This window comes from Myxine glutinosa, chromosome 6 (assembly GCF_964187855.1).
Source record: "Myxine glutinosa chromosome 6, kmMyxGlut1.1, whole genome shotgun sequence".
NCBI lineage: Eukaryota > Metazoa > Chordata > Myxini > Myxiniformes > Myxinidae > Myxine > Myxine glutinosa.
This window is the reverse complement of record NC_136266.1, coordinates 11086556-11114399: the sequence shown is the minus strand read 5'-3', so window position 1 is coordinate 11114399 and position 27844 is coordinate 11086556. Positions and strand designations below refer to the sequence as shown.

Genomic DNA, 27844 nt, shown 5'->3' with positions numbered 1-27844 from the left:
GCTCATGTTTCGTTCATGCAAACATTTATATTTTTGAACAAACAAAATCAAGTTCCAAAAAAGCATAAAACAGTGAATGCACAAAAGGAAACAATGGGAAGAAAAGTAATCAAATTGTACCATTATTGGGAAACGAACTTGTTATAATATTAAAAACCATCATATTTAAAAGTCTTGGAGAATAAACTGGAACAATCAAATGAAGTCGTGAAGAGACGCAGGTAAATGGCGACCGATAAATATCGAACGTGATCATTTGTTGATTCACACAAGGTGTTTGATGTTGACATTTTACTGATATTGTTGTGCATCTTGGATGGAAGTTTGGGTTTATCAATGTCGTGAAGAGATCAATGTTGATGTTGACGTGACCGTTAGAAGATGGAATTGTTGATTTCTGATTGGGGGGGGGGGGGGGGGGGGGTTTCTGATTGGTGTGTAGAATTGGAAGCTCAGATTGTTTTCATCGTTGGCGAAATGAACCCACAATGGAACGAACGTCAAAAGGTTTTTTTTTCTCATCGGAATATTTGTTGAAAGGTTAGCGCTCAGGAAGTTACATCGAATCATTTGTTTGCACACCTTAACGGATGCTGACGTAGCGACATGGCATGGAGCAGGATTTTTTTTAAAGAAGATAAATATCAAGTTGGGTCTCTGATTATAAATAAGCGGTCATAGTTACATGTTCATGGATGAAACATAGTGCGCCATTGAAAGATGGATTTACATCAGGACCTCTCTGTTCCACGTGACGTGTGCATCATACATCACGGTACTTGCTCAGATTGCCGAAAGTGGCTGTATTTGATCTTTTTATGTCAATTTGATGAACAATTTAAAGTTTTCATTATGCCACTGACATTCGTCATGTGAAAATAATTTTGCACAGCAAACCTGGGGCAATGTGCACGCACAGTCGAAGCTCCACTCCTGTTAATCTTTTTTGTGTTGCGGATAATTCCACGGCAAAAAGGCTGAACTGTGCGATCATTTCCAGGCAAACTTTTTAAATTTTCACATGAGAACTGAAACAGGGGAAAAAAAGTTTTCACATGAGAACTGAAACAGGGGAAAAAAGTTTTCACATGAGAACTGAAACATGAAAAAAAAAAAACGTTTTCACATGAGAACTGAAACAGGGGAAAAAAGTTTTCACATGAGAACTGAAACATGAAAAAAAAAAAAAAACGTTTTCACATGAGAGCAGAGATGGATTTTGAGATAAAAAATGGTTTTAAACACAATGCAAACATGACATTATAAAGACATTCTACAGACAAACATGCTTGGTTAAACTTTTTTCTGTCCAGTGTACGTGCTGATGAAAATTACAGGCATGAAAACATTATATGGGGAGGTGGGGGTTGGTGGATCAAGAAATTCCAAATGTCAAAAAAAACCTTTAAAACAATAAAAGGAAATGCAAAACAATATAAATCCATGAAAGCACCAAAACCATTCTGCTAAAGGTGTAAATGATAAAGATGTGACCGTTTTGTCCCAAGGTTATTCGGCGCAGCTGTGACGCTGCATCTTCAGAAAGTTTTCTTTAATAAGAACAATCATTTAACGGTATACCTTCATATTGTACAAAAACGATGTCCATTATATCAAAAGACAGTGACTGCAGGTTTTCTGCCGATGCGGTGCTCGCGCACCAACAATCGATGATCCTTAACCCAGATTTGCTATTCCAACGAGATATGTCCACGGTAATTATAACTGTGGTTCCAACACAGATTGGGTTTAAAAAAAAATCCAACAGATCGCACGAGTTGTACCAAACAAGGTAAACTTTCTATCTTTGAGCATGAGAACTGAACCTCAAAGGGGCCTCTTTGTAACGGACGTGAGGTTTGCTTTGCATAGGCAGCCATCTCTTGTGCATAGGATAGATAGACTTGCATACCTCGTAAAAGTATTAACCGATACCGACCTTTGGTCTCTTAGCAAGTGTAGTGCCAAAAAGTTCATTTACACGTAAATAAGTGCTGTTGCGATTACACCTCGGGATTGTCAGAGATCAAATGTACACCTCATGTTTAACACGCGAGGCCTACAAGATGGACACAGGTGTAGCGACGCACGGTTGATAAGACAGCATTGTTGTCGAGTGTTATTCCCATGAATGTCACAAGCGAACACAGCAGGTGGGATTGAACGAATAACTTTGTTCAAAAGTCACAACCAACCTTTGTTCAAACCTACTTTGCTTTTCCTCAAAATTCTTTATTTGCGACTTCCTGTTCAACCGAATTACCCTTCATCTGCAGATCTTCGAACATCTTTCTCGCTTCATCTTCAGCTCTTGGCGTTACTTCTTCGTCGTCGTCTAAAGTTTCTTCATCCAATGCATAAGATTGCTGATCTTTCAAAATTAAATTTTCTTCTTTTTCTTCTTCAAAGTGCTGCTCCACTTCAGGTTTCTCCAGTGTCCTCTCTGCTTCCTGATCATCCGCTGCTTTATCCAAATCATCTTCCTCCGACCTATTATCAGTCACCTCTAATTTACCTGACCCTTGTTCTTTTGAAAACTTTGTTTCTTCTGCCACAAAATTATTTCCATACTTCTCTCTTGACAAAGGTTTCTCTGGCTCTTGGTTTTCCAGCTCATCAGTATTGCCATCAAAGTTCTGCCCTTCTATCACTTCCTGGACCTGCAACTGAATTTCCTCCTTTTCCTGACATTTTGTTGTGAACCCAACAAATACCTTTTCTCCCTCATCAACAGCGAGAGCATCTTCCATTTGGTATTGCTGTTCTTCCTCTTGTGCCTTTTGTGCATCCTTAACCGTGCAGTTATTTTCCAATTCTTCTTCCCGTAATGATTCCACTGCCAAAATGTCTCCCCCCTCTTCTCTCTCTCCCACTTTACTCATAACCTCCGAGGAGAAAACACAATTCTCACTCGTATCTTCCTCAAATGATTTCACAATTTTCTGTGTGTTAGTTTCCTCTTCTAACAATTCATTGACCTTTTCCTCTGTTTTCTCACATCGACCTTGTTCATAAAATGGTGTTGCTACTTCCTGGTTATCAATGTTCGTCTCTATTCCTGGTAGATCGGAATTGTTGGAACTTGGAACGATGGTCTCGCCCTTTATTTGCATCTCTGCACCAACCACGATGGGGATCGGCGTGGTGCAGCCTTCGGGTGTGGCGGATATCTTTGCGGTAGGATGATCGTGGACGCTCTGCAGCTCGGGCAGAGCAGAGGAATCTGGAGCGAGGCAAGGATAGTGCAAGACGTTCGATTGAGGTGGCTGCAAGCTTGGTTTGGGATCACAGAACTGCAGGATGGCAGGAGCATCTGAAAATAATGGACAGTATGTATAATCATGGAATAACCTCCTGGCAGGACACAGATTAGTTAACTTACAATGAGCCAAATTAATGTTCCAAACAGGCATAGATCCACAAAAGCTGGGTGGCTGAAAAAACAATCGGTAGAGGTGGATAATTATGGGGCTGGGTGGATGGAGGGGGATACGTTTTGATACTTGTGGAATAAAAAGGCCAATTGCCAGAAGAAGAAAAATCACCTCATAAATCATATTTATTTGTAGTTGACAACAGATTTATTTGTAGTGGTACATCACCAGAGACCGATTTTATGAAAAAGCAGTTTGGCCCATAAATAATGCATTTAACAATTTATTTTTTTTAAAGTTAATACATTGAGGAAGTGAATAAAGTTCCAATCTTTGCTACTCAAAAGTTCAAAGAACAGTCTTGTCTGCATCCCTCGACACCTCCCCTGCCTCCCTTAACCACTGGATATATATATATATATATATATATATATATATATATATATATATATGTGTATATATATATATATATATAATGGTATCTGTAATCTGGTTCTCCAACCTAATGAGCGGACAACATGACGTCATCGCCATGCACGTCCGCCTTGCCTGCAAAGTTCCAGAGGAACCATCTAGCAGTGCGTCATTACGGATTATAAAGTAACTTCCAACCGCAACCAGGTCGACTCCATATGATGAGTGGATACCAGAGATAACGTCACCGCGTGGCAGGCGGTGCGTATCGCTCCCAGCAAGGTGCAGCAGCAGCTGTATGGGACACCTTGCTGGCGGTTCTCCACTGATGATATGAAGGTCGCATAGTGACTGATATAAAAACCGAAAGGGTCACAGAGTTACAAGTGTATGGAAAGCCTCACTGCGTTGCCCTGATGAAGCCCCAACAAGGGCGAAACCAGGTCGGTAACTGTGAGTTTTGCATGCACTTGTGACAGTATCTGTATTTATAATCCGTAATGACGCACTGCTAGATGGTTCCTCTGGAACTTTGCAGGCAAGGCGGACGTGCATGGCGATGACGTCATGTTGTCCGCTCATTAGGTTGGAGAACCAGATTACAGATACCATTATTAGTAACTCCCAACCGCAACCAGGTCGACTCCATATGATGAGTGGATACCAGAGATAACGTCACCGCGTGGCAGGCGGTGCGTATCGCTCCAGCAAGGTGCAGCAGCAGCTGTATGGGACACCTTGCTGGCGGTTCTCCACTGATGATATGAAGGTCGCATAGTGACTGATATATATATATATATATATATATATATATATATATATATATATATATATATATATATATATATATATATATACAGTGGTACCTCGGCTTACGAGTTTAATCCGTTCCGTGACGGAGCTCGTAAGCCAAATCGCTCGTAAGTCAAAGCAAATTTTCCCATTCAAATGCATTGAAATGCTATTAATCCGTTCCAGCCTCAAAAAAAAAACACCAATTTTTTTTGTTAGGTGCTTTTAAATAACAAAAATGTACTTTATAAATAACAAATAATGTATAAACAAGCACGACCTCGTATATACTGTACATAATACAAGAGAATGTAAAGAAATAAACTGGTTTTATTAAGCAGAGGAGAAGAGCATGCCAGGTGAGGTGTGCGTGTTGTCGACTTGGCGAGGCAGTACGATCGTACTCCTTCTACGATATGTACGATTTTGAAGCAGAAGGAGTCCATAAAGGCTATAACGCCAGCCAAGGGCGTTACGATTATTTCAAAGCTCCGGACCTCTATCCATGAAGATATGGAGAAGTTGTTGTTTGTGTGGTTGAAGGAGAAGCAGCTCGCAGGAGATACCGTGACCGAGAGCATCATGTGTTTGAAAAGATTGAAACTCGGATATCGAGCACGGACCACGAGGTGTTTTTTCTTTTTTCTTAATCTCGGTTTCAGTGAACTTTTGCTCTGTGCTCACGTGTACTGTACCTGTACCTGTAATGGTACGTCAGAGGATGGCACCTGTTGTCATCATATTAAGTGCAAGATGTTCTGCATCGTAAGTTGGTACACCGTGGTCTTTCGGCGGTGTTTAAGCCGGCCGTCTTGGCTTCTGTCACCATTGGCATTGAGTCTTTCGATGTAGGTAGGTCGTTGTGTGCCGGTGCCTTGGCCGAATTCCTTCATTGCTGCATTGTTAGCTCACCTGGTTTTTTATACCACATCTTTGGTTATCGGACCAGCGAATGACGTCATCTCCAAAGTATGGCTTATTCTCACTTGTCTTGGACGATCTTCTACTTCTAGCCTTCCACCGTGCATTTGGTGTCCACTGTACTTACTGTACAGTGCCTGGTAAAATTGATGTAATGGGTTTTTGACCGTCAACGCCATGAACCGTCATGAACCGTCATGAACCGTCATGAACCGTCAACGCCATGAACCGCTAACACTCAAAAGCCCATTTATCGCGCCTTATAAAGCAAAACGCAAACCGAAAGCCATGCCTCTCAAGCGAGGCGTGCTTCCGTGGTCACGTGATCCACAGGTGTAGCTCATTATACCCGCACGCGCGACACGCTTTGGCGGTCACGTGACCAGCCACTCTGGAGGCGGGGATCCCCGCCGATGACGTCACCGGCTGGAGCAAGGAGATTCCTCGCTCATGTATTTCGACGATTGCGTGTTTTATATCCAAGCAGAGATGCTTTCACGGCAAGATAACCACGTGACCGGAACCGGAAGCCACAACCGGAAAATTCAAAAAAATAAATTTTTTGAGCTCGTACATCGGATCTCGGCTCGTATCCCAAAGCAACAAACCGCCCGAGCGACGGCTCGTATCCCGAAAAACTCGTACGTTGGGGCACTCGTAAGCCGAGGTACCACTGTATATATATATATATATATATATATATATATATATATATATATATATATATATATATATATGTATATATATATATATATATATATGTATATATATATATATATATATATATATGTATATAGGTACGTATTCGTCACTTCCGTTGTGGTTTTCATCCACTGGAAACATTTTTGATTCCATGTACAATTATTATTTTCAAAAGGTAAAAAAAGTTAGTTTTAAATGAAACCGGAACCGGACGACGACGAAGAGGAAGAGGAGAAAAAAAAGGCGGCGCGAGTGAATCGGGGAAGAAGCCGAGTGGCGTTGAGGGTTTGAGCCAACGCTAGCGAACGGAGGTCACCAGCGAACTTTTGGGTTTCCCGGGAAAGGGATTCCTGCGACAGAGTTGTTATCGCTGTGACAGATCAACCTGCGTGTCAGGTTTTGCGGTCGATTCTGAAGAGAATCGTTGGACTGCCGTTACGTCTCGAGTACGGGCCGTCGGCCATCTTGACTCGCGCGCTTTGCGCGTCGCGCAAGTTCTTTGCTTCGCTTCAGCCGTTTTCACCGCATTCAGACGTTTATCTGGCGTGTGTGTGTGCAACGTGGATTTTGAAGGTTAATTTGCGGTTCGCCGACTGTGAGCCATGAAACGTCCATACCCGAGGGTGTGATTTCCCAGTCGCCTGGAGGGCGCCTTTGGATTTCCCAGTCGCCTTGAGAGCGCCTTTGCGCAGCTTTGGCAGCGGGACTGTATTTGTCATCCGAACGGGATTCTGGTCTCGATTGGACATCGTTCTGACGATCGCTGGAGCGGATCGACTTTGGCTTGAAGCCGGAATCAACTTTGGCTTGAAGCCGGGAATAGAGACATTGGGGAATGTTCTTGTTTCACTCAGTTGGAGCACAGTGAGTTATATATTACGAAACTGATGGTACCATCATAGGATATATATTGATTGTACTTTTGATTACAATTATTGTTGTACTGTTATTCTTGTGTGATCTTAATACAATATTTGTTTGTTGGTAACAATTGGTGTGGCTTCACCATTGATCTTTGACATACAGAATAACACATTTTTCTGCCGTGACTCCTCTCGGGGCTCGGAGGTACACCGTGACCAGGGGGTTGGGGAGGAGCACGTAACAATATATATATATATACACTAGGTTGGGGGGGGGGGGAGGGAAGCTTTCGCCCCATGATTACCAAGATCCATGCCTGTTTATAAATAAACAATCCGAGAATGAAAATTCAAACATACCGTTTCAGATAAACACCTCACCATCTTTTCCAACTTGTTAATTTTATAACCAGTTTGTATCAACACAAAGGGCAAACTCACAAACCTGCAGCCAAATGGACAATGGGGTTGATTGGCAAGTCAATGGATGCCGCATCATTTGTCAGGTTCGGGATGATCGCACCTGGATGCAGTCCCATTCCCGAACAGAGCACTTCTTCATGGAAGGTGGTCGTTGGGGCCGCAATGGCGGTTGGTAAGTCCACGACGGAGGATGTTGGTGGAGCAGGAACTGTGACTGGTTTATCTGCGAGAGCCTAAACAGGTGTTTCAGTGTTATCCTCTATATCAGCTCCAAAGTTGAAGAGTACAACTCAAACGTTAGGATCAAAGGTACTTGTTCCTTCTCACCTGCGGAGCAAGACCTTGTGAAGAAGTCGCGTTATCCGAAAGGTTTTGCCTCTTTGGATGCTGCACTGCAGTTCTTGGAATCCGATGAAGGTAACCGTAGCCAACTTTACAACCGAGGCTGTGAATAAAAGAAAAGGGAACAACAATGGTGTTAATATAATTGTGATAGTTTTGGGATTGTTATCAAACCGAACAACAAAACATGCGAGTTGATGCATTCAATTTGGAGGCAAACACCTTTACTTCTGCATCTTCCACGATGTTTTGGTCTGCTCAGCTACCAGAGGTGCAGTGAAATTACTGCACAACTACTAACCACAACTTTGCACTTCAAAGTGGAACATCGATTGAAACTTCAAATAATTTCACATGAACTAACGTGCAACCTTTTGAGGCTAGTAAGTGGAAGAAAAAGAAAAAAAAAGAACCACCTTGAAAGGCCATTTTCCCCACAGAGCAGTGGTTGTCCTTTATCGGGCACCGTGGTCCTTTATCGGCACCGTGGTCCCCTTTTTGAAGCAATGTTTTATGGACGGATGCCCTCCCTGCCACCAACCCTGTTAGTCGCCTCTTGCGACACACAGGGAATTACCAGTCAACTGGCACTCAATTTGCCGACCGCGCAAGGATGACAGGCTGAGTCAACCGCCCTGGCGTTAATTCAGCGATCGACCAGGATTCAAACCCAGGATCCTAGAATCCCAAGCCGGCACCCTAACCGCTAAGCCAACACCACGCCTTTTATTTTTAATAAGTTTAATAAGTTATTTTTAATAAGTTTTAATAAGTGGAAGGATGGGAGGAAAAGCAGATTGGACACTTGCTCCATCCAGTCCATTTTTTTGGGACACCTTTCCTATTTTTTCTTTATTTTTGCAATTCAAGGACCATAACATTGTTGATCGTGTTCTCTCCAGGTCCAAAAAAGAGAAAAGGGCACCAGAGTTGAAAAATTGCATATTTACAAAACGCCATCGAGTTTGTCCTGACGGTCAGGGTGGCATTATTTTATTACCAGAAAAAGTACCCATTCCCAGTGATGGAAAAGATTAAAGTTCATCTATCAACTTAAATTATTTATAGATTTTTAAAATGTTAATTGTGTTGTACTCTTGGCTTCACTCAGGGCCAAAGCTCTAACCTACTTATACCACCCACCGTAAAATGGCGGTGCAACATCGGGTAGTGGAGGTGGGATTCGTCCAAAAAAAAAAAAAAAAAAAAAAAAAAAAGTCCAACTTGCTAAAAAAGTTGGCATTACCAATATTCATGCCTGTTCTTCCATCATTTCAAAAGTGAATGTTGAGCTTCTCTCTCTCTCTCGTTCTCTCTCTGTCTCTGTCGATGCTCTATCCTTTATAAATGTTAAGCAGCAAGCAAGGAAGCAAAACGCACCATTTTTAGTCATTCATATAAATCATTACTTGGCCAAGGTTTAAAACGCCAAACTCCTCGACCCAGGGCGTACACTGGAACCCTAATGGATTTCATCAAAGTCCGAGTATTAAATTCAAGTTTATTTTGGACATCTCAAGTTTATTATGAAATGTTATTTTTAGGTTACAATGCAAAGTGGTTTTTTTTTAAATTACAAGGTCACCTTGCACCACAACTTTTGTTCAAAGACTTTCACCATAGGTAACTGTTGTTAACAACACTGACATGTTCTTTTTTTGTTTTTTTTGTATACTGAATCGAGGCTCGTGAAAGAGCTAACATTTATTTCACAAACAAATCAACCAGACAAACAAGATATACAAAAAGAGGGAGCGGAAGACAAGATGGGGAGAGAAGGGGAAGCACACAACCACAACATTTGAGAGCAGGGAGAAGTGTGGGAGGGAGAGGGCTTGGGGGGAGGAGGCGTGGGGAGGGTGGGGGGGGGGAGGGAGAGGTAAAAAACACAAGGGGACCGAAATTAGCGGGGGTAGAAAAGATCAAGGTTTTGGATGGGGGAGGATAAGAGATGGTGGTGAACAGCTGTTTTAAAGACCTGGAGGGTGGAGTGGGATTGAAGAGAGTGAGGGAGTTTGTTCCAGAGGCGGGAGAAAAGAGGAATGAAGGAGTGAAGGTGAGCAGAAAGTCTTGATTTTGGCAGTTTAACCATAAGAGGGTTGCAGGCAGATCTTGTGCGACGTGTAGGAATATTTGGGGGACAGAGCCCAGAGAGAGCTGGGGGGGCAAGGCCAGAGAGGAGTCGGTAGAAGACAGAAAGACCACCAACCTGCCTGCGGTGAGTGAGTGAAAGGCCCTTGGAGTTAGCTTTATCGCGGGAGATTCCAATGATTCTGAACGCTTTGGTTTCAACAGCGTGAAGACGAGCTAGGTGTGAGGCAGGAGCACCAGACCAGAGGGGAGAGCAGTATTCCATAGAGCTGCGGATGAAAGCCTTGTATGTGGTGAGGAGCTCAGGTGTGCCAAGGAAGGACTTCGCACGACGGAGGATGCCCAGTCGGCGACTGGCTTTGGAGGCCAGATTTGAAATGTGGTTTTCCCAGGAAAGATCATGGCAAATAGTGAGACCCAAAAGCTTGAGTGACGGAACTTCTTGGAGAGGATTATTCAGAAAGTGGATGGGAGGGTTGTCCAGTCGGTCTTTTCGGAGAGACATCGTAAGAGTGTGAGATTTATCAGGATTGAAATACATGTTCCATTTGTTTGCCCAGTCTGTGATTTTGTCCAGGTCTGCAGAGAGTGAGGAGGCTGCAGACTGCCGATCTGAGGGATGAGGAATGGAGCGACAGAGAGTATAGTCGTCAGCAAGGAGATAGAGAGGATTTTCAAGAGAGTCAGAGAGATCATTGATGAAGACCAGAAAAAGCACAGGGCCCAGAACACTACCTTGGGGAACTCCAGCCTGAACAGGAAGAGGAGATGAGAGAAACCCATTCAGGGCCACACGTTGACTACGACCAGAGAGGAAGTCCGCCAGCCATGCGTGGAGATTTCCATGGATACCAAAGGAGGAGAGTTTGGTGAGCAGAGCAGGGTGCCAGACCATATCGAAGGCACGTGAAATGTCAAGGGAGACAGCTCTAATTTCCTGTTTGGCGTTGAGGACCTCCATCCATTGTTGAGAAAGCAGAAGCAGCATGTCCAGAGTAGAGTGACCAGGTCTGAAACCAAATTGATGATCAGAGATCAAGCCATTGGAGAAGAGGAAAGATTTCATATCTGAAGCAATGATGGATTCCATGACTTTGCTGATAATTTGGAGAAGGCTGATTGGTCTGTAGTTGCTAGGATCTGTTTTTGCACCTTTTTTGTGCAAAGCGGTGATGTTGGCTGATTTCCAAGCAGATGGCAGATGACCTTGAGCAAAAGAGAGGGTGAAGAGAACAGAAAGAGGGAGTAAAAGAGCGGAAGAACATGATTTTAGGACTCGTGGGCTGATGCCGTCAGGACCAGTTGCAGAATCAGAGTCGAGGGTTGACAGAAACTTTTCCACCTTGTCAGGAGGAAAGGACACAGAGTCCAGGAGCAGCTGGGTACGACTGGGTACGGTGGGTACAGAGAGGGATGGGTTTGGGACACAAGATTTAGAGGCAAACACAAAGTTGAGGCATTCAGCTTTTTCACGTGCGGAGTCAGCCGTTAAGCCGTTTGAGGTGAGGGAGGGGATGGAGGGGGAACAAACACCAGAAACAGATTTGACCAGACGCCACCAGGATTTGGAAGAGGGAGACAGATTTTTTTTTTTTTTTTTTTTTTTTTTTTTTTTGTATGCAAGATCGAGGCTCGTGAAAGAGCGAACATTAATCACACAGAAAGACAAACCGACACATAAAACATATAACATCGGGAGCGGTAGACAAGATGGGGAGAGAGGGGGAAGGACACAAACACAACATTTGAGAGCAGGGACCGAGAGACATGGAGACATCGAGAGATCTGAGAGAGGGCGAGGGCTTTGGGGGGGGGGGGGGGGGCATGGGAAGGGGGCGGTGGGAGAGGTATAAAACATATGGACACTGCCAGGACTTCCAGGAAAGAAGTTGGAATTTCAAACAAGGTGGATCTGGGGTGAATTAGCGGGGTTGAAAAGATCAAGGTTTTGGATGGGGGAAGATAAGAGATGGTGGTGAACAGCTGTTTTAAAGACCTGGAGGGAGGAGTGGGATTGAAGGGAGTGAGGGAGTTTGTTCCAGAGGCGGGAGAAAAGAGGAATGAAAGAGTGAAGGTGAGCAGAGAGCCGAGATTTCGGCAGTTTAACCATCAGAGGGTTGCTGGCAGATCTTGTGCGACCTGTAGGAATATTTGGGGGACAGAGCACAGAGAGAGCTGGGGGTGCAAGGCCGGAGAGGAGTCGGTAGAAGACAGAAAGACCACCTACCTGCCTGCGGTGAGTGAGTGAAAGGCCCTCAGAGATAGCTTCATCGTGGGAGATTCCAATAATTCTGAAAGCTTTGGTTTCAACGGCGTGAAGCCGAGCTAGGTGTGAGGCAGGAGCACCGGCCCATAGGGGAGAACAGTATTCTATTGAGCTGCGGATGAAAGCCTTGTATGTGGTGAGGAGCTCAGGTGTGCCGAGGAAGGACTTTGCACGACAGAGGATGCCCAGTCGGCGACTGGCTTTGGAGGCCAGCTTGGAAATGTGGTTTTCCCAAGAAAGATCATGGCAGATAGTGAGACCCAAAATCTTGAGCGACAGAACTTCTTGGAGAGGATTGTTGAGAAAGTAGATGGGAGGGTTGTCCAGTCGATCTTTTCGGAGAGACATAGTAAGAGTGTGAGATTTGTCAGGATTGAAAGACATGTTCCACTTGTTTGACCAGTCTGTGATTTTGTCCAGGTCTTCAGAGAGTGAGGAGGCAGCAGACTGCCGATCTGAGGGAAGAGGAATGGAGCGGCAGAGAGTGGAGTCATCAGCAAAGAGATAGAGAGGATTTTCGAGAGAGTCAGAGAGATCATTGATGAAGACCAGAAAAAGCACGGGGCCCAGAACACTGCCTTGGGGAACTCCAGCCTGAACAGGAAGAGGAGATGAGAGAAACCCATTCAGGGCCACACGTTGACGACGACTAGAGAGGAAGTCCGCCAGCCATGCGTGGAGATTTCCATGGATACCAAAGGAGGAGAGTTTGGTGAGCAGAGCGGGGTGCCATACCGTGTCGAAGGCACGTGATATGTCGAGGGAGACAGCTCTAATTTCCTGTTTGGCATTGAGGACCTCCATCCATTGTTGAGACAGCAGAAGCAGCATGTCCAGAGTAGAGTGACCTGGTCTGAAACCAAATTGATGATCAGAGATCAAGCCATTGGAGAAGAGGAAAGATTTCATATCCGAAGCAATGATGGATTCCATGACTTTGCTGATAATTGGGAGAAGGCTGATTGGTCTGTAGTTGCTAGGATCTGTTTTTGCACCTTTTTTGTGCAAAGCGGTGATGTTGGCTGATTTCCAAGCAGATGGCAGTTGACCTTGAGCAAAAGAGAGGGTGAAGAGAACAGAGAGAGGGTGAGATAGAGCAGCAGAGCAGGATTTTAGGACCCGTGGGCTGATGCCGTCGGGTCCAGTTGCAGAATCAGAGACGAGGGTTGACAGAAACTTTTCCACCTTGTCAGGAGGAAAGGACACGGAGTCCAGGAGCAGCAGGGTACGACTGGGTATGGTGGGTACAGAGAGGGATGGGTTTGGGACACAAGATTTAGAGGCAAACACAGAGTTGAGGCATTCAGCTTTTTCACGTGCGGAGTCAGCTGTGTAGCCATTTGAGGTAAGGGAGGGGATGGAGGGGGAACAAACACCAGAAACGGATTTGACCAGACGCCACCAGGATTTGGAAGAGGGAGACAGATAAGAGAGTTCGGTCTTGAGAATGGAGAGATATTGTTTCCTGGCTCTCCTGAGGGTGGACACACATAAGAGAGATACTAAGAGAGATAAGATAAGAGATAAGAGAGTTGGAGATAAGAGAGTTCAGTCTTGAGAACGGTGAGATATTGTTTCCTGGCTCTCCTGAGGGTGGACACACACTTGTTTCAGGCTTTGTGAAAGGAAATGAGATTTCCTTCCGTTGGATTTGCTTTCCAGGAGACGAAAGCAAGTTGTTTCAGGGCAACAGCCTCACCACAAGATTCCGTGTACCATGGACGGGAGGAAGGGTATGACAACTGAAGACGAGATGGTATAAATCTGTGCATGAGAGAGAGCAATTTACTTTGAAAGAATTCCCAGGATGAGTTGATGTCAGAGGCGGTAGAGATGGGAGACCAGTCCAGATGATTGATGGCTGCTTGAAGACCGTGCCAGTTGGCCTGAGTGAAATGCCAGACTCGTCGACGCTGAGGAGGCTCTCTGAGAATGGTCAGAGAGATGTCCACTTTGACAAGCACATGATCAGATGAGCCGATTGGAGCAGAAGAAGAGCAGCAGACATTTTCAGGGAAGTTAGTCATAACCAAGTCCAGAAGAGAAGATGCTCCGTTGACTGAGATCCGGGTCGGGAAATTGACAGATTGTGTCAGTCCCAGTGAGTCGCAGAAGTCCTTTGCTGAAGAGCCATGGCTGGTGAGAGGGGTACCCACACCCAGCCAACTGGCATGGTGACAATTGAAGTCACCACATATGAGGAAGAGAGAGTTGGGATGGGTAGATAGAAGTTGGTCCATATTATCAGACAGCGAGATGTAGATTGAGTCATCACTGTTTGGTGGACGGTACAACACACATATGAACAAAAGGTGGGAGCGAAGGGGAAGCCGTAGCCGTTTGTTCAACTTTGTATTAATCTTCAGGTCATATCTTAACGCACTGTTAAACACACCGATTCTATGTTTTAGTTATAGTTTATACTTTTAAAATGTATCTTGTTCGGTACCATGCTCTTCTTCTGGTTCAATGTTGAGCTTTGCCTTGTGCAAGATTTTCAAAAGCAGTGCCGGAAGCGGCCGCCGGAAAGGGGAGACAGACAAACGCACGGACAGACCTCATGGTTCGGATGATATAATAGATATGCGCTCGGCCACTTACCCAGTGATCTACTCTTGGAAGTTTTTTCAGGAGATAACCCAAAAGTAAAGGGTACAGTGGAGACAACCTAGGGAATGCTGGCACGACAAGACACTCCTGAATAAAAACACTCCCTTAAACCAAAACGATATTGACCATGTGTGATCCCTGGACACAGCTCAAGGTTATACTGTACTTGCACTTCCTTGAGCACTTCCAAGTCTTATTTAATGTATGAAGATGAACAATGAACAAAAATGAGTGCAAAGGACTTGAGTCCTACACTTAAACGTAACATATAAAATAACTGATGATCTTTGATAAATAAAGCAAAATATAGATGTAAGGTGCCATTCCACTTGGTATCTCTCACCTGCCCTCACCTCCCCAGGTGCGGCTAGGAGTTATCATCACCTCTCGACAACTATCGGTGCTCGAGTTGTACATGTACAGCTGCAACTGCTTTCCCACATGGGCCTCAACAACAGGAAACAGATCCTCTGACTGAAAATAGCACACGGAAGGAAGAAAAACTTCACATTCGAAATGTCCCCTCCTCGGGCACGAAGCGCTCCACAAAATAATTGGTATTCCATACCTCCTCGATCCCCATTATATAATCTGTGAAAGGCTGTAGGCCGGCAAGGGAGGCTGGAGAATTGTCTTCCACATCCTGTCAATAAGACAGAAAGAAGGTCGGTGATTGGACAATACGATTATATTATTTAACCAATTAAATACTCGACAAACTTCAAACAGAATCTCACTCTGAGGAATGAGGACAACACACAGATAAACAAATAATCAAACTAGAATGACACCTGGTAGAGAGCATACCTCCAGCAGGCCGAATGGTTTATGTTTTGTATCCCATGGTATCCCATGTATCCCATTGTATTCCATGCCTAACCAACTCAGTCAGCCACCTCGTTTTGCCACAAGTTGTCCACAACTTTTTGAAATATCATCCCATATATCATTTTGGCCATCACTCAATGGTGAAGAATCACTTAGAAAATTAAAAACAAAAATTTTAATTGATCCGGATCCAGATTCGAATCTTCATTAAAATCGAATCCATTCATCCTTGTCACACACCCAACCTGTCCACCGAGTTTTGGCCGAATCCGTCCATAATTGTTTGATATCCTGCTTTATATCGGTTTTACCCGCATCACTCAATGATGATCAATACCGGTGTGTACCCCGGTTTAGAATAGGTACACCATATCCCTGCGTGTCGTAAGAGGCGACGAAAAGGATTGGCGTCAGGAAGGGCATCCGGCCATAAAACATTGCTTCAAAAAGGGAACCATGACAATTACAACGACATATGGGCAGGGTACAGCCAGAAGTACCCCGTGGGGGACCTCACTCCCTCTTGGTCAAAACTCAAGGTGGGGGGGGGGGGGGGGGGTGGGGCGGGAACCCGATCGAAGCAAGGGTGGAAAACACTCCATTTATGACAACGAAACATTTGATGCCCGACGTGGAGATCGGTTTCTGAGGTTTCGGACATGGAATGTAGGGACAATGACAGGGAGATCAGAAGTGGTGGAAGTATTGATCAGAAGAAGAGTGGACATTTGTTGTGTGCATTGTGCAGGAGACGAGATGGAAGGGAAGTGGTGTGAGAATGGTGAAGGGTAGGCAGGGACAGAAATACAAGTTCGTGTGGCAAGGGTGCCCGGAGGGCGTGAATGGTGTTGGTGTCCTGTTTTCTGAGGAGTTTATAGACAGTGTGGTGAGTATGATTAGAGTGAGTGATAGGTTGATGATGGTGAAAATGATGATTGGAAAGCTCTTGGTGAACGTCATCTCGGGATATGCTCCGCAGGTCGGTCGGAGCGATGAAGAGACCGACAAGTTCTGGTGTGCAATAGCGAAGCTGATGGAAAACGTGAAAGATGAGGAAGTTGTACCAGAAAGAGGATAATAAGTTTGTTACATACACGTCAGGTGGGTCGACGACAACCGTTAACTACCTGATGGTGCGTAGGCGGGATAGGAGGAACCTCCGGGACACAAAGGTGATCCCGGGGGAGGAGGCTGTTTCACAACACCACTTGGTTGTCTGCGACATAAGGGTGAAAGGTGCGAGGAGAGCTCGGCGGGTGAAGTAGAAACCGAGAATGAAGGTGTGGAGGTTGAAAGAGGAGACAGTGAGGGAGGCATTAAAAGAGAGGCTGAGTAGGGTAGAGGATGATGTGGTTGAGCTTGAAAGTGGTTGGATGTCAATGAAAGATAGTCTGTTGGGAGCCGTTGGTGAGGTATGTAGATGGACAAAAGGACCACCGAGGCACTCGGAAACATGGTGGTGGGATGATGAATTTGGAAAGAGGACTGATGAGAAGAGGAAGAAGTTCAAGGAGTGGCAGAAGGCAAAGGGTACGGGGGCAGAAAAGGCAGGGCATGAAAGTTATAAGGCAGCCAAGAAGGCTGCAAAGAAAGAGGTAGCAAAGCCGCAGGAGGCATGTAGGAAAATGTTTGGAGAACGCTTGGATTCGGAAGAGAGTCAGAGAGCGGTATTCAGGATTGCAAAGCAAATAGCGAAAGAGAGGTGCGATGTGATGGGGGTGAGTTGCTTGAAGGATGAAGTGGACCAAATCGTTGTGGACCCAGACGGAATTAAAGGAAGATGGAAGAGATATATGGAAATGCTGTTGAATGCAGAGAATGAATGGGATGGCAACATAGAGAGTAACCCAGTTTTAGGACCGGCAGAGAAGATAACTGAGAAGGAAGTTGAGGAAGTGATAAAAGCAATGAAGAGTAGAAAAGCAGGAGGGCCGAAGGGAGTTGTGGGAGATATGTTGAAGGCAGCAGGAAGTTGGGGTGTGAAGAGAATGACAGAGATCTGTAATCTGGTGGTGAAAGAAGGCCGCATTCCAGTGAATTTGGAACTGAGTACCCTCGTCCTCCTATACAAGGGGAAAGGTGACCCTCTGGACGGTGGCTCATATCGAGCGATAAAGTTATTGGAGCATGGAATGAAGGTATTGGAAAGGGTGTTGGAGAGGAGGATAAAGAAGAAAGTGAAGATCGACGAGATGCAGTTTGGATTTATGCCAGGAAGAGGAACGATAGACGCACTTTTTATTGTAAGGCAGTTGCAGGAGAAGTACATGGAGAAGAGGAAGAAGTTGTTTCTTGGGTTTGTTGATCTGGAGAAAGCATTCGATAGGGTTCCACGTGAAGTAGTGACATGGGCATTGAGGAAGTTAGGAGTGGAGGAATGGTTGATCAGAGTCGTGATGGCAATGTACAGAAGAGCGCGCACAGCTGTAAGGATGAAGGACGGGAACAGTGGTGAGTTTGAGGTGAAGGTGGGAGTGCATCAGGGGTCGGTACCAAGTCCACTATTATTTGTAGCCATGATGGAGGGGCTGGCTCGGAACGTAAAGGAGGGTTTACCGTGGGAGTTGTTGTATGCAGATGATCTGGTGTTGATTGCGGAAAGTATGGATGGACTGAAGGAGAAGATTAACAAGTGGAAGGAATGTATGGAGGCAAAAGGTTGGAAGGTGAATATCGGAAAGACGAAGGTGATGGCAAGTGGTAAAGCACGTGGTGAGGTGGAAAGAACTGGGAAGTGGCCATGTGCTATGTGCAGGAAGGGTGTCGGAGTGAACTCCATTCAATGTACAATGTGCGCTGAGTGGGTTCATCAAAAATGTAGTGGTCTGAGAGGGTCATTAACCAGTGTGGCAGCTACATTCAAGTGTAACGTGTGCATAGAGGGAGCTGCAGATGGAGGAAATGTTGAGTTGGATCTTGGAGACGGCGTGAAGCTGGAAGGTGTGAAAACATTTTGCTACCGAGGAGACGTGCTGAATGGAGAAGGTGGATCAGACTCGGCAACGGTTGCTAGAGTGAGATGTGCATGGAAGAAGTTTCGGGAACTGAGTGGCGTGCTGAGGAGGAGGGCAGTGTCGTTGAAGCTAAAGGGAAAGGTGTATGCTGCAGGTGTGAGAAGTGTTATGATTTATGGGAGCGAGACATGGGTAATGAACGTAGAGCAGCAACGAAGGCTGGAAAGCGTGGAAATGCGAATGGTTCGGTGGATGTGCGGAGTATCGTTGAGAGAGAGGAAGACAAATGATGAATTGCAAAAGATGATGGGAATACAGCCTGTGATGGATGCTGTGAAGAGGAACAGGTTGAGATGGTTTGGTCATGTGTTGAGGAAGGATGAAAGTGACTGGTTGAGAAGAGTGATGGAAATGAATGTAGAAGGAAGTAGAGGACGGGGAAGACCGAGAAAGACTTGGCTAAAGATGGTGGAAGAAGAAATGCGGGCAAGGGGGTTAACAAGGAGAGATGCAGAAATAGGGCAAAATGGAGAAGAATGTCATGGATTTCTCAGAGAAAATGGCCTTAAAATGCATGTTGTTGTTGTTGTACTCAATGGTGATCAAGAATCACTTTAAAAGATTCTCGGATCTGGATCTTCACCAAAATCGAATCAATTAATCGTCGTCGCACACCCAACCTGTCTACCGAGTTTCGTCTGAAACCCACAACCTTTCGAGATATCCTGTTCACAGACAGACAAGGATGAAAACATAACTTTCGTCCACCTTCAGTGTTGGAGGTAATCGGACGGACTAAATGCAGACATGGCTAATACATCAGCCATATGAACCCGTTATGATTTATACCACACAGGTACCAGCCTTACCTCAAGTCTAACAACCCAATCTCACCAGAATGTGCCAGACTTTCTCATCGGCTTTATCGAAACTCGAGTAACAGATGTTCACACCGAGCAGGCCCGGACCATCCCAGAGCGTGCTCGGTGTGATGGTGACTTCCCGGACATCTTGAGTCTTGGTGTTGTAAACGACCATCGGTACAGGCTTCTCCACATGTTCAAGCAGAACTTCCTGCAGCTTGTACTTGTCACCGTTCTACAGAAGGAAAGTGGGCGAGGTGGGCAGACATTCAATGGACATGCTCTGCCGTATCGAGCCGTTTTTCATCTCAACACCAATGTGACCGCACACAAGGCCAGATTTCATTACCAGTCGCGTTTCTCCGATGGAAAGGATGAAATCAAAGCAGACCTCGAGGCCAGCTTTGTGACCAGGTGAGTTCTCATGCACCTGTGGCAGACAGTTGTACACAGATGAAATTATACCTTGTTTAGACGAAATGATGTTGTTGAAGCTGAAGGTAGCACCAAATAACCAGCTCGAGCCAGTTACATGGAACTTTGACACAGGACATGGTCAATTGTCAATCATGCACGGGAGTGGGGGGTTTGATAGGTGGGAGGGGAGAGGGTGGTGTGGAGGGACGCGGTGCGGAGGCACGCGGTGCGGAGGTACGCGGTGCGGAGGTACGCCGTGTGGAGGGACGCGGTGTGGAGGCACGCGGTGTGGAGGCACTTGGTGCGGAGGTACGCGGTGTGGAGGTACGCGGTGTGGAGGTACGTGGTGTGGGGATTGCGTATGTTAGAGTCCGTATATAATAGGAGTAGCGACACAACTCTTCGCAAAACTTTGTAGTCACAGGCGCCATTTTATATCCATTTCTGCATCGTCACGACATGTGTGTTTCATCCACTCACTCGCTCAATACACTTCAAATTAAACACTCAGTGTGAACCTTTACTCGTGCATTACACTCGTGAGGGGAGGTTGTAGGTTGGGGAAAGGGGGGAGAGTGTATGTTTGTGGGGGGGGGGGGGGGGGGAGATTGTAGGTTGGGGGCTGCGCGGTTGTGAGTTGGGGGGGGGCAGGAGATTATAGGTTTGGGAGGGGGGAGAGTGTAGGTTGGAGGGGGGCGGGGGAGAGTGTAGGTTGCGGGGGGGGGGGAGGGGAGAGTGTAGATTGCGGGGGGGGGGGGGGGGAGAGTGTGCGGGGGGGGGGGGAGAGTGTGGGTTGTGGGTGGGTGGATATTGTGGACCGGGGGGGTGAGATTGTAGGTTTTTGGGGGGGGGGTGGAGTGTAGATTGGGGGGGGGGGGGTGGATAAAGTAGGTAGGGGGGCGATTGTGGATTGGGGAGGGGAGATTGTAGAAGGCACGGAATGAAGGATCAAAACGACCAGGGGCACACAGCCATGACCATTCGATAGTCCTCGAGGCACGAGGGTAAAAATAAATGACATCAAAGAATTCCACCAACATGACGTTGGGCAATACTTTTCGACAGCACAACCCCACTCCATCACCACCCCCCAAATCCATCCATCCATCCACCACCACCACCACCACCACACTCCGTCACCACCACCACCACCCAATTCCATTCACCACCACAACCGTGTTCCATCCACCATCACCCACCTCCATCACCACCACCCACCTCCATCACCACCATCCACCTCCATCACCACCACCCACCTCCATCACCACCACCCACCTCCATCACCACCACCCACCTCCATCACCACCACCCAACTCCATCACCACCCACCAATTCCATTACCACCACCCTGCTTTATCCACCACCACACTGCTCCAAAAACCACCACAGTCCATCGACCACCCCCAAACTCCATCTACCACTCCCAAACTCCATCTACCACCCCCAAGCTCCATCTACCAACACCCTGTTTCATCCACCACCACCCACCTCCATCACCACCACCCAACTCCATCACCACCCCCCAATTCCATTACCACCACCCCACTTTATCCACCACAACACTGCTCCAAAAACCACCACAGTCCATCGACCACCCCGAAACTCCATCTACCACTCCCAAACTCAATCTACCACCCCCAAACTCCATCTACCACCCCCAAACTCCATCTACCACCCCCAAACTCCATCTCCCACCCCCAAACTCCATCCACCTCCCCCAAACTCCATCCACCACCACCACCCCGCTCCATCCACCACCGAACTCCACAACCACCACCACCAAACTCCACAACCACCACCACCAAACTCCACAACCACCACCACCCTGCTCCATCCACCACCACCCTGCTCCATCCACCACCACCCTGCTCCATCCACCACCACCCAAATTCATCACCACCACCCTGCTCCATCCACCACCACCCAAATTCATCACCACCACCCAAATTCATCACCACCACCACCCAAATCCACCACCACCACCCCACTCCATCCAGCACCACCACCCCACTCCATCCAGCACCACCACCCCTCTCCATCCAGCACCACCACCCTGCTCCATCCAGCACCACCCTGTTCCATCCAACTCCAGCACCACCACCCTGCTCCATTCACCGCTACCCTGCTCCATCCACCGCTACCCTGCTCCATCCACCGCTACCCTGCTCCATCCACCGCTACCCTGCTCCATCCACCGCTACCCTGCTCCATCCACCGCTACCCTGCTCCATCCACCGCTACCCTGCTCCATCCACCCCCACCCAACTCCATCCACCCCCACCCAACTCCATCCACCCCCACCCAACTCCATCCACCCCCACCCAACTCCATCCACCCCCACCCAACTCCATCCACCCCCATCCGCACCCAACTCCACCACCCCCATCCGCACCTAACTCCACCACCCCCATCGGCACCTAACTCCACCACCCCCATCCGCACCTAACTCCACCACCCCATCCCCACCTAACTCCACCACCCCCATCCCCACCTAACTCCACCACCCCCATCCCCACCTAACTCCACCACCCCCATCCCCACCTAACTCCACCACCCCCATCCCCACCTAACTCCACCACCCCCATCCCCACCTAACTCCACCACCCCCATCCCCACCTAACTCCACCACCCCCCATCCCCACCTAACTCCACCACCCCCATCCCCACCTAACTCCACCACCCCCATCCCCACCTAACTCCACCACCCCCATCCCCACCTAACTCCACCACCCCCATCCCCACCACCCCCACATAACTCCACCACCCCCACATAACTCCACCACCCCCACATAACTCCACCACCCCCACATAACTCCACCACCCCCACATAACTCCACCACCCCCACATAACTCCACCACCCCCACATAACTCCACCACCCCCACATAACTCCGCCACCCCCACATAACTCCGCCACCCCCACATAACTCCGCCACCCCCACCTAACTCCGCCACCCCCACCTAACTCCGCCACCCCCACCTAACTCCGCCACCCCCACCTAACTCCGCCACCCCAACCTAACTCCACCACCACCACCCTGCTCCATCCACCCCCACCCAACTCCACCACCCCCACCCCGCTCCATCCACCACCACCCTGCTCCATCCACCACCCCCCAAACTCCATCCACCACTTTCCGTGTAACTTTATTCGGTATTTTCTATAAAATCGAAATCGACCTCCAAAGGTGTGACTCGTTCATGCCATCGTGAGGGATCGGGATCGTCGTGTCGAAAGGATGAAAGAGGAGGTGTTGCTGTTAGTCGGAGGAGGGGGAGTGGTCTCATCCTCGCAGGTGCACGTGGCAAAGGTTTGAATATTCTGAACGTCAATGCAGGACAGGAAGTGAGGCAGGTAACACCACCCAATCACTCACCTTTAGCACATGGTAACCCTCAGTCCCCAAGCCGGGATTCTCCGAGCTGTGCAATCCCCCCATTCGTTCTCTCGTTGAGCGAAGGAGGTGGGAGGAGGTGATTACCCAACATCCGCAAGGAAACCAAAAGTAAAACGCGACCCCGCCCACCATCTACGTGGCATTAGCATATGCGTGATGACTCATGTCAAAGGTCATGCGAGAACTCCTGCACTGGACGGGAAACACATCAGGACAATGTCGAGCGGCGCAGCATTTCGAGCGTCGTCCATGAGGAGATAAAAAAAAAAAAATCTATATTTTCTTCAAAGAGAAATAGTGCTCTATATTTCCGAGAGTCGTGTGTTCAGGGTTTAAGTTCAAGATGTTAACTCTAATACGTGATGATTCAAAGCACAGATAAATTATATGGATAGTAAAAACAACTCGCTTGATTTATACACCGCCTACTTTATTTCGTTTAAAATCATTCTGATTTATGGAGCAAAATGTACAAGTAGAAGGAAAACAAGATTAAAATAAGAAAACGACATTCCAAATGGAGTAATTCACCTTAACCATGAATCAAGAGCTTCAGTACGATATTGGAAATAATATATCATGGGTTTGTACAATTGTAAAAAGCAGTAAGGCCGCGTATTGGACTCTAAAAACGTAAATGCTATGACGCTATTACGCACGCACACGCACGCACGCAGCCCGGCAATAAGGAACACACTGGTCACTGGGCGTTTGCTGGCCCCGCCCCTGATTGATATTGCGACGGTGCGCGCGTCACTCTCACCGCTCGAGCTAGCCCCGCCCCCCAGCGTGTACCACACGCATGCGTGCGTTCAGCGTTGCACTCGCCTCGCTCGGTCGACGTGGAACCCACGCGTGCTCCATCACGGCGTTCGGGATCTTTCCATCCCTCGGGCCGTCCCCACTCGGAGAATGGCCCGAGCTGACCCATTGTGTCCAGGCCTCAATGCACGCCCTTGTTTGCCGCGCTCCCACCCATGACGTTCCCATGGAAACGCACAAAGCCAACCTTAAGGAGCAGCTTCAGCTATCGGAGCCTTTGTGTTGTAAATTGTCGAATCTGCCCGAGGGAGCCATAGTTCTCTTTTCCGGTGCCCGTGCGGGACACGCTCCGTCCGAGACCGTCTCCTCGGAACCATGGAATGAAGATTTCCGCGGTAAGCTTTAAATTGAGGCCACGAGAAGCTTTTTTTTTGAGAAACTTTTGCGCCTGAACTTGAACTCCCCCGTTCGTTGCGTTTAAACTTTGCTTCGAGCTCGTCAGAAATCCCTGACGTCATAACAACCGATCGTGGTGCGGCGCAGGCCACGTGATGCGGTGCAGGTATGCGATTGTACTTGTAGTTATTGATTGGGACATTGGAGTTTGTTTCTGCTTTCTCACCATCTGCAGGTGGATGTCCTCCATCAGGTTCTCAATAAGTGTCTCAGTCTATCATACCAAGACCACCTTCCAGAGTTTGCTTGTTCTGCACCATCTGTAAATCAGTGAATTCCTGCATGGAAGTTTAAAATTACAAACTCTATGAGCAAGTGGTGGAGAGCTCACCTCCTCTTGCATTTTTAAAGCACATTAGTGTCCATTGCCCTCATTATTTCCTTCTGGCTCTTCTCAACCTGAGTGCACTTATTGCTACTTAGGAGACCTACTTGTCATAATGTGCGGAGAAGTTTGCCAGAGGATAAAATGTATTCCTGTTTTGTTTTATAGGTCTTCACTGGTGTTACGTGCTCCTCCCCAAACCCCTTGGTCAAGGTGTACCTCCGAGCCCCGAGAGGAGTCACGGCAGAAAAATGTGTTATTCTGTATGTCAACGATCAATGGTGAAGCCACACCAATTGTTACCAACAAACAAATATTGTATTAAGATCACACAAGAATAACAGTACAACAATAATTGTAATCAAAAGTACAATCAATATAAATCCTATGATGGTACCATCAGTTTCGTAACATATAACTCACTGTGCTCCAAGTGAGTGAACCAAGAACATTCCCAATGTCTCTTTCCCAGCTTCAAACCAAAGTTGATTACGGTTTCAAGCCAAAGTCGATCCGCTCCAGCGATCGTCAGAACAATGTCCAATCGAGACCAGAATCCCATTTGGATGACAGTCACAGTCACGTGACCAAAGCTGCGCAAAGGCACCCTCAAGGCGACTGGGAAATCCAAAGGCGCCCTCCAGGCGACTGGGAAATCACACCCTCGGGTATGGACGTTTCACGGCTCACAGTCGGCGAACCGCAAATTAACCTTCAAACGCCACGTTGCACACACACACCAGATAAACGCCTGAATGCGGTGAAAACGGCTGAAGCGAAGCAAAGACCTTGCGCAATGCGCAAAGCGCGTGAGTCAAAATGGCCGACGGCCCGGTCTCGTGGCGTAACGGCACGACGATGATGACGATTATTCTCTTCTGAATCCACCGCAAAACCTGACACGCAGGTTGATCTGTCACAGCGATAACAACTCTGTCGCAGGAATCCTTTTCCTGGGAAAACCAAAGTTCACTCGTGACTCTTGCTCGCCAAAGTTCGCTCCAGACCGCAAAGCAACTATGCTTCTTCCCCGACTCACTCACTCCGCCTTCGTTTTTCTCCCCTTCCTCCTCGTCGTTCGGTTCCAGCTTCATTTAAAACATAAATTTTTTACCTTTTGAAAATAGTAATATCTATTTCCCTTAAACGACAACAATAATAGTACAACAACAACAACATGCATTTTAAGGCCATGTTCCCTGCTAGAGCGGGGGTTAGCCTTGCGGTCCCCATGACAATCTTCTCCATTTTGCCCTATTTTCTGCATCTCTCCTTGTTAACCCCCTTGCCCGCATTTCTTCTTCCACCATCTTTAGCCAAGTCTTTCTCGGTCTTCCCCGTCCTCTACTTCCTTCTACATTAACTTCCATCACTCTTCTCAACCAGTCACTTTCATCCTTCCTCAATACATGACCAAACCATCTCAACCTGTTCCTCTTCACAGCATCAATCACAGGCAATATTCCCATCATCTTTCGCAATTCATCATTTGTCTTCCTCTCTCTCAACGATACTCCGCACATCCATCGAACCATTCGCATTTCCACCCTTTCCAGCCTTCGTTGCTGCTCTACGTTCATTACCCATGTCTCGCTCCCATAAATCATAACACTTCTCACACATGCAGCATACACCTTTCCCTTCAGCTTCAGCGACGCTCTCCTCCTCATCAGCACGCCACTCAGTTCCCGAAACTTCTTCCATGCACATCTCACTCGAGCAACCGTTGCCGAGTCTGATCCACCTTCTCCATTCAGCATGTCTCCGAGGTAGCAAAATGTTTTCACACCTTCCAGCTTCACGCCGTCTCCAAGATCCAACTCAACATTTCCTCCATCTGCAGCTCCCTCTGTGCACACCTTACATTTGAATGTAGCTGCCACATTGGTTAATGACCCTCTCAGACCACTACATTTTTGATGAACCCACTCAGCACACATTGTACATTGAATGGAGTTCACTCCGACACCCTTCCTGCACACAGCACACGGCCACTTCCCAGTTCTTTCCACCTCACCACATGCTTTACCACTTGCCATCACCTTTGTCTTTCCGATATTCACCTTCAGACCTTTTGTCTCCATACATTCCTTCCACTTGTTCATCTTTTCCTTCAGTCCATCCATACTTTCCGCAATCAACACCAGATCATCTGCATACAACAACTCCCACGGTAAACCCTCCTTTACGGTCTGAGCCAGCACCTCCATCACAGCTACAAATAGTAGTGGACTTAGTACCGACCCCTGATGCACTCCCACCTTCACCTCAAACTCACCACTGTTCCCGTCCTTCGTCCTTACAGCTGTGCGTGCTCTTTTGTACATTGCCATCACTACTCTGATCAACCATTCCTCCACTCCTAACTTCCTCAATGCCCATGTCAATACTTTGCCTGGAACCCTATCGAATGCTTTCTCCAGATCAACAAACCCCAAAAACAACTTCTTCCTCTTATCCATGTACTTCTCCTGCAACTGCCTCACAATGAAAAGCGCATCTGTCGTTCCTCTTCCTGGCATAAATCCAAACTGCATTTCGTCGATCTTCACTTTCTTCCTTATCCTCCTCTCCAACACCCTTTCCAATACCTTCATTCCATGCTCCAATAACTTTATCGCTCGGTACGAGCCACACTCCAGAGGGTCACCTTTCCCCTTGTATAGAGGGACGAGGGTACTCAGTTCCCAACCACTGGAATGCGGCCTTCTTTCACCACCAGATTACAGATCTCTGTCATTCTCTTCACACCCCAACTTCCTGCTGCCTTCAACATATCTCCCACAACTCCCGTCGGCCCTCCCGCTTTTCCACTCTTCATTGCTTTTATCGATTCCTCAACTTCCTTCTCAGTTATCTTCTCTGCCGGTCCTAAAACTGGGTTACTCTCTATGTTGCCATCCCATTCATTCTCTGTATTCAACAGCATTTCCATATATCTTTTCCATCTTCCTTTAATTCCATCTGGGTCGACAACGATTTGTCCCACTTCATCCTTCAAGCAACTCACCCCCATCACATCACACCTCTCTTTCGCTATGTGC

General features: G+C 47.1%; 2 protein-coding genes across 3 annotated transcripts in view; one reads left to right on the top strand and one right to left on the bottom strand.

Moving 5' to 3' along the window:
• Window positions 1-7: 7 nt before the first annotated feature.
• LOC137429582 (uncharacterized) lies at window positions 8-23536 on the bottom strand. 2 transcript variants are annotated; one of them, XM_078779594.1, is made up of 8 exons: window positions 23237-23536; window positions 19793-19873; window positions 19475-19678; window positions 15367-15441; window positions 15142-15272; window positions 7817-7934; window positions 7512-7722; window positions 8-3313 (listed from the first exon to the last, which is right to left on the bottom strand). In XM_078779594.1, exons 1-8 carry the CDS (start codon window positions 23387-23389, stop codon window positions 2223-2225), a joined length of 2064 nt encoding a protein of 687 aa, XP_078635720.1. In that variant the 5' UTR covers window positions 23390-23536; the 3' UTR covers window positions 8-2222. The 2 variants fall into 2 exon arrangements, with proteins under 2 accessions (XP_078635720.1, XP_078635722.1); XM_078779596.1 differs by having other exon boundaries at window positions 23040-23264.
• A 562-nt stretch (window positions 23537-24098) lies between these two features.
• LOC137429581 (polypeptide N-acetylgalactosaminyltransferase 6) overlaps window positions 24099-27844 on the top strand; it is an 86353-nt gene continuing 82607 nt past the window's right edge. Inside the window, exon 1 of the mRNA XM_068119600.2 lies at window positions 24099-24414. The gene's annotated coding sequence lies outside the window, so the exon portion shown is untranslated. The remainder of the gene's footprint in view (window positions 24415-27844) is intronic.

Excerpts from the sequence above, each read along its gene's own strand:
- LOC137429582 (XM_078779594.1), bottom strand. The coding sequence starts at position 23,389 with ATGGTGGGCGGGGTCGCGTTTTACTTTTGGTTTCCTTGCGGATGTTGG. Across the intron at positions 19,874-23,236 it reads AGGGTTACCATGTGCTAAAG|GTGCATGAGAACTCACCTGG; the intron begins GTGAGTGATTGG and ends TGTCTGCCACAG. Across the intron at positions 15,273-15,366 it reads ATATAATGGGGATCGAGGAG|TCAGAGGATCTGTTTCCTGT; the intron begins GTATGGAATACC and ends TGCTATTTTCAG.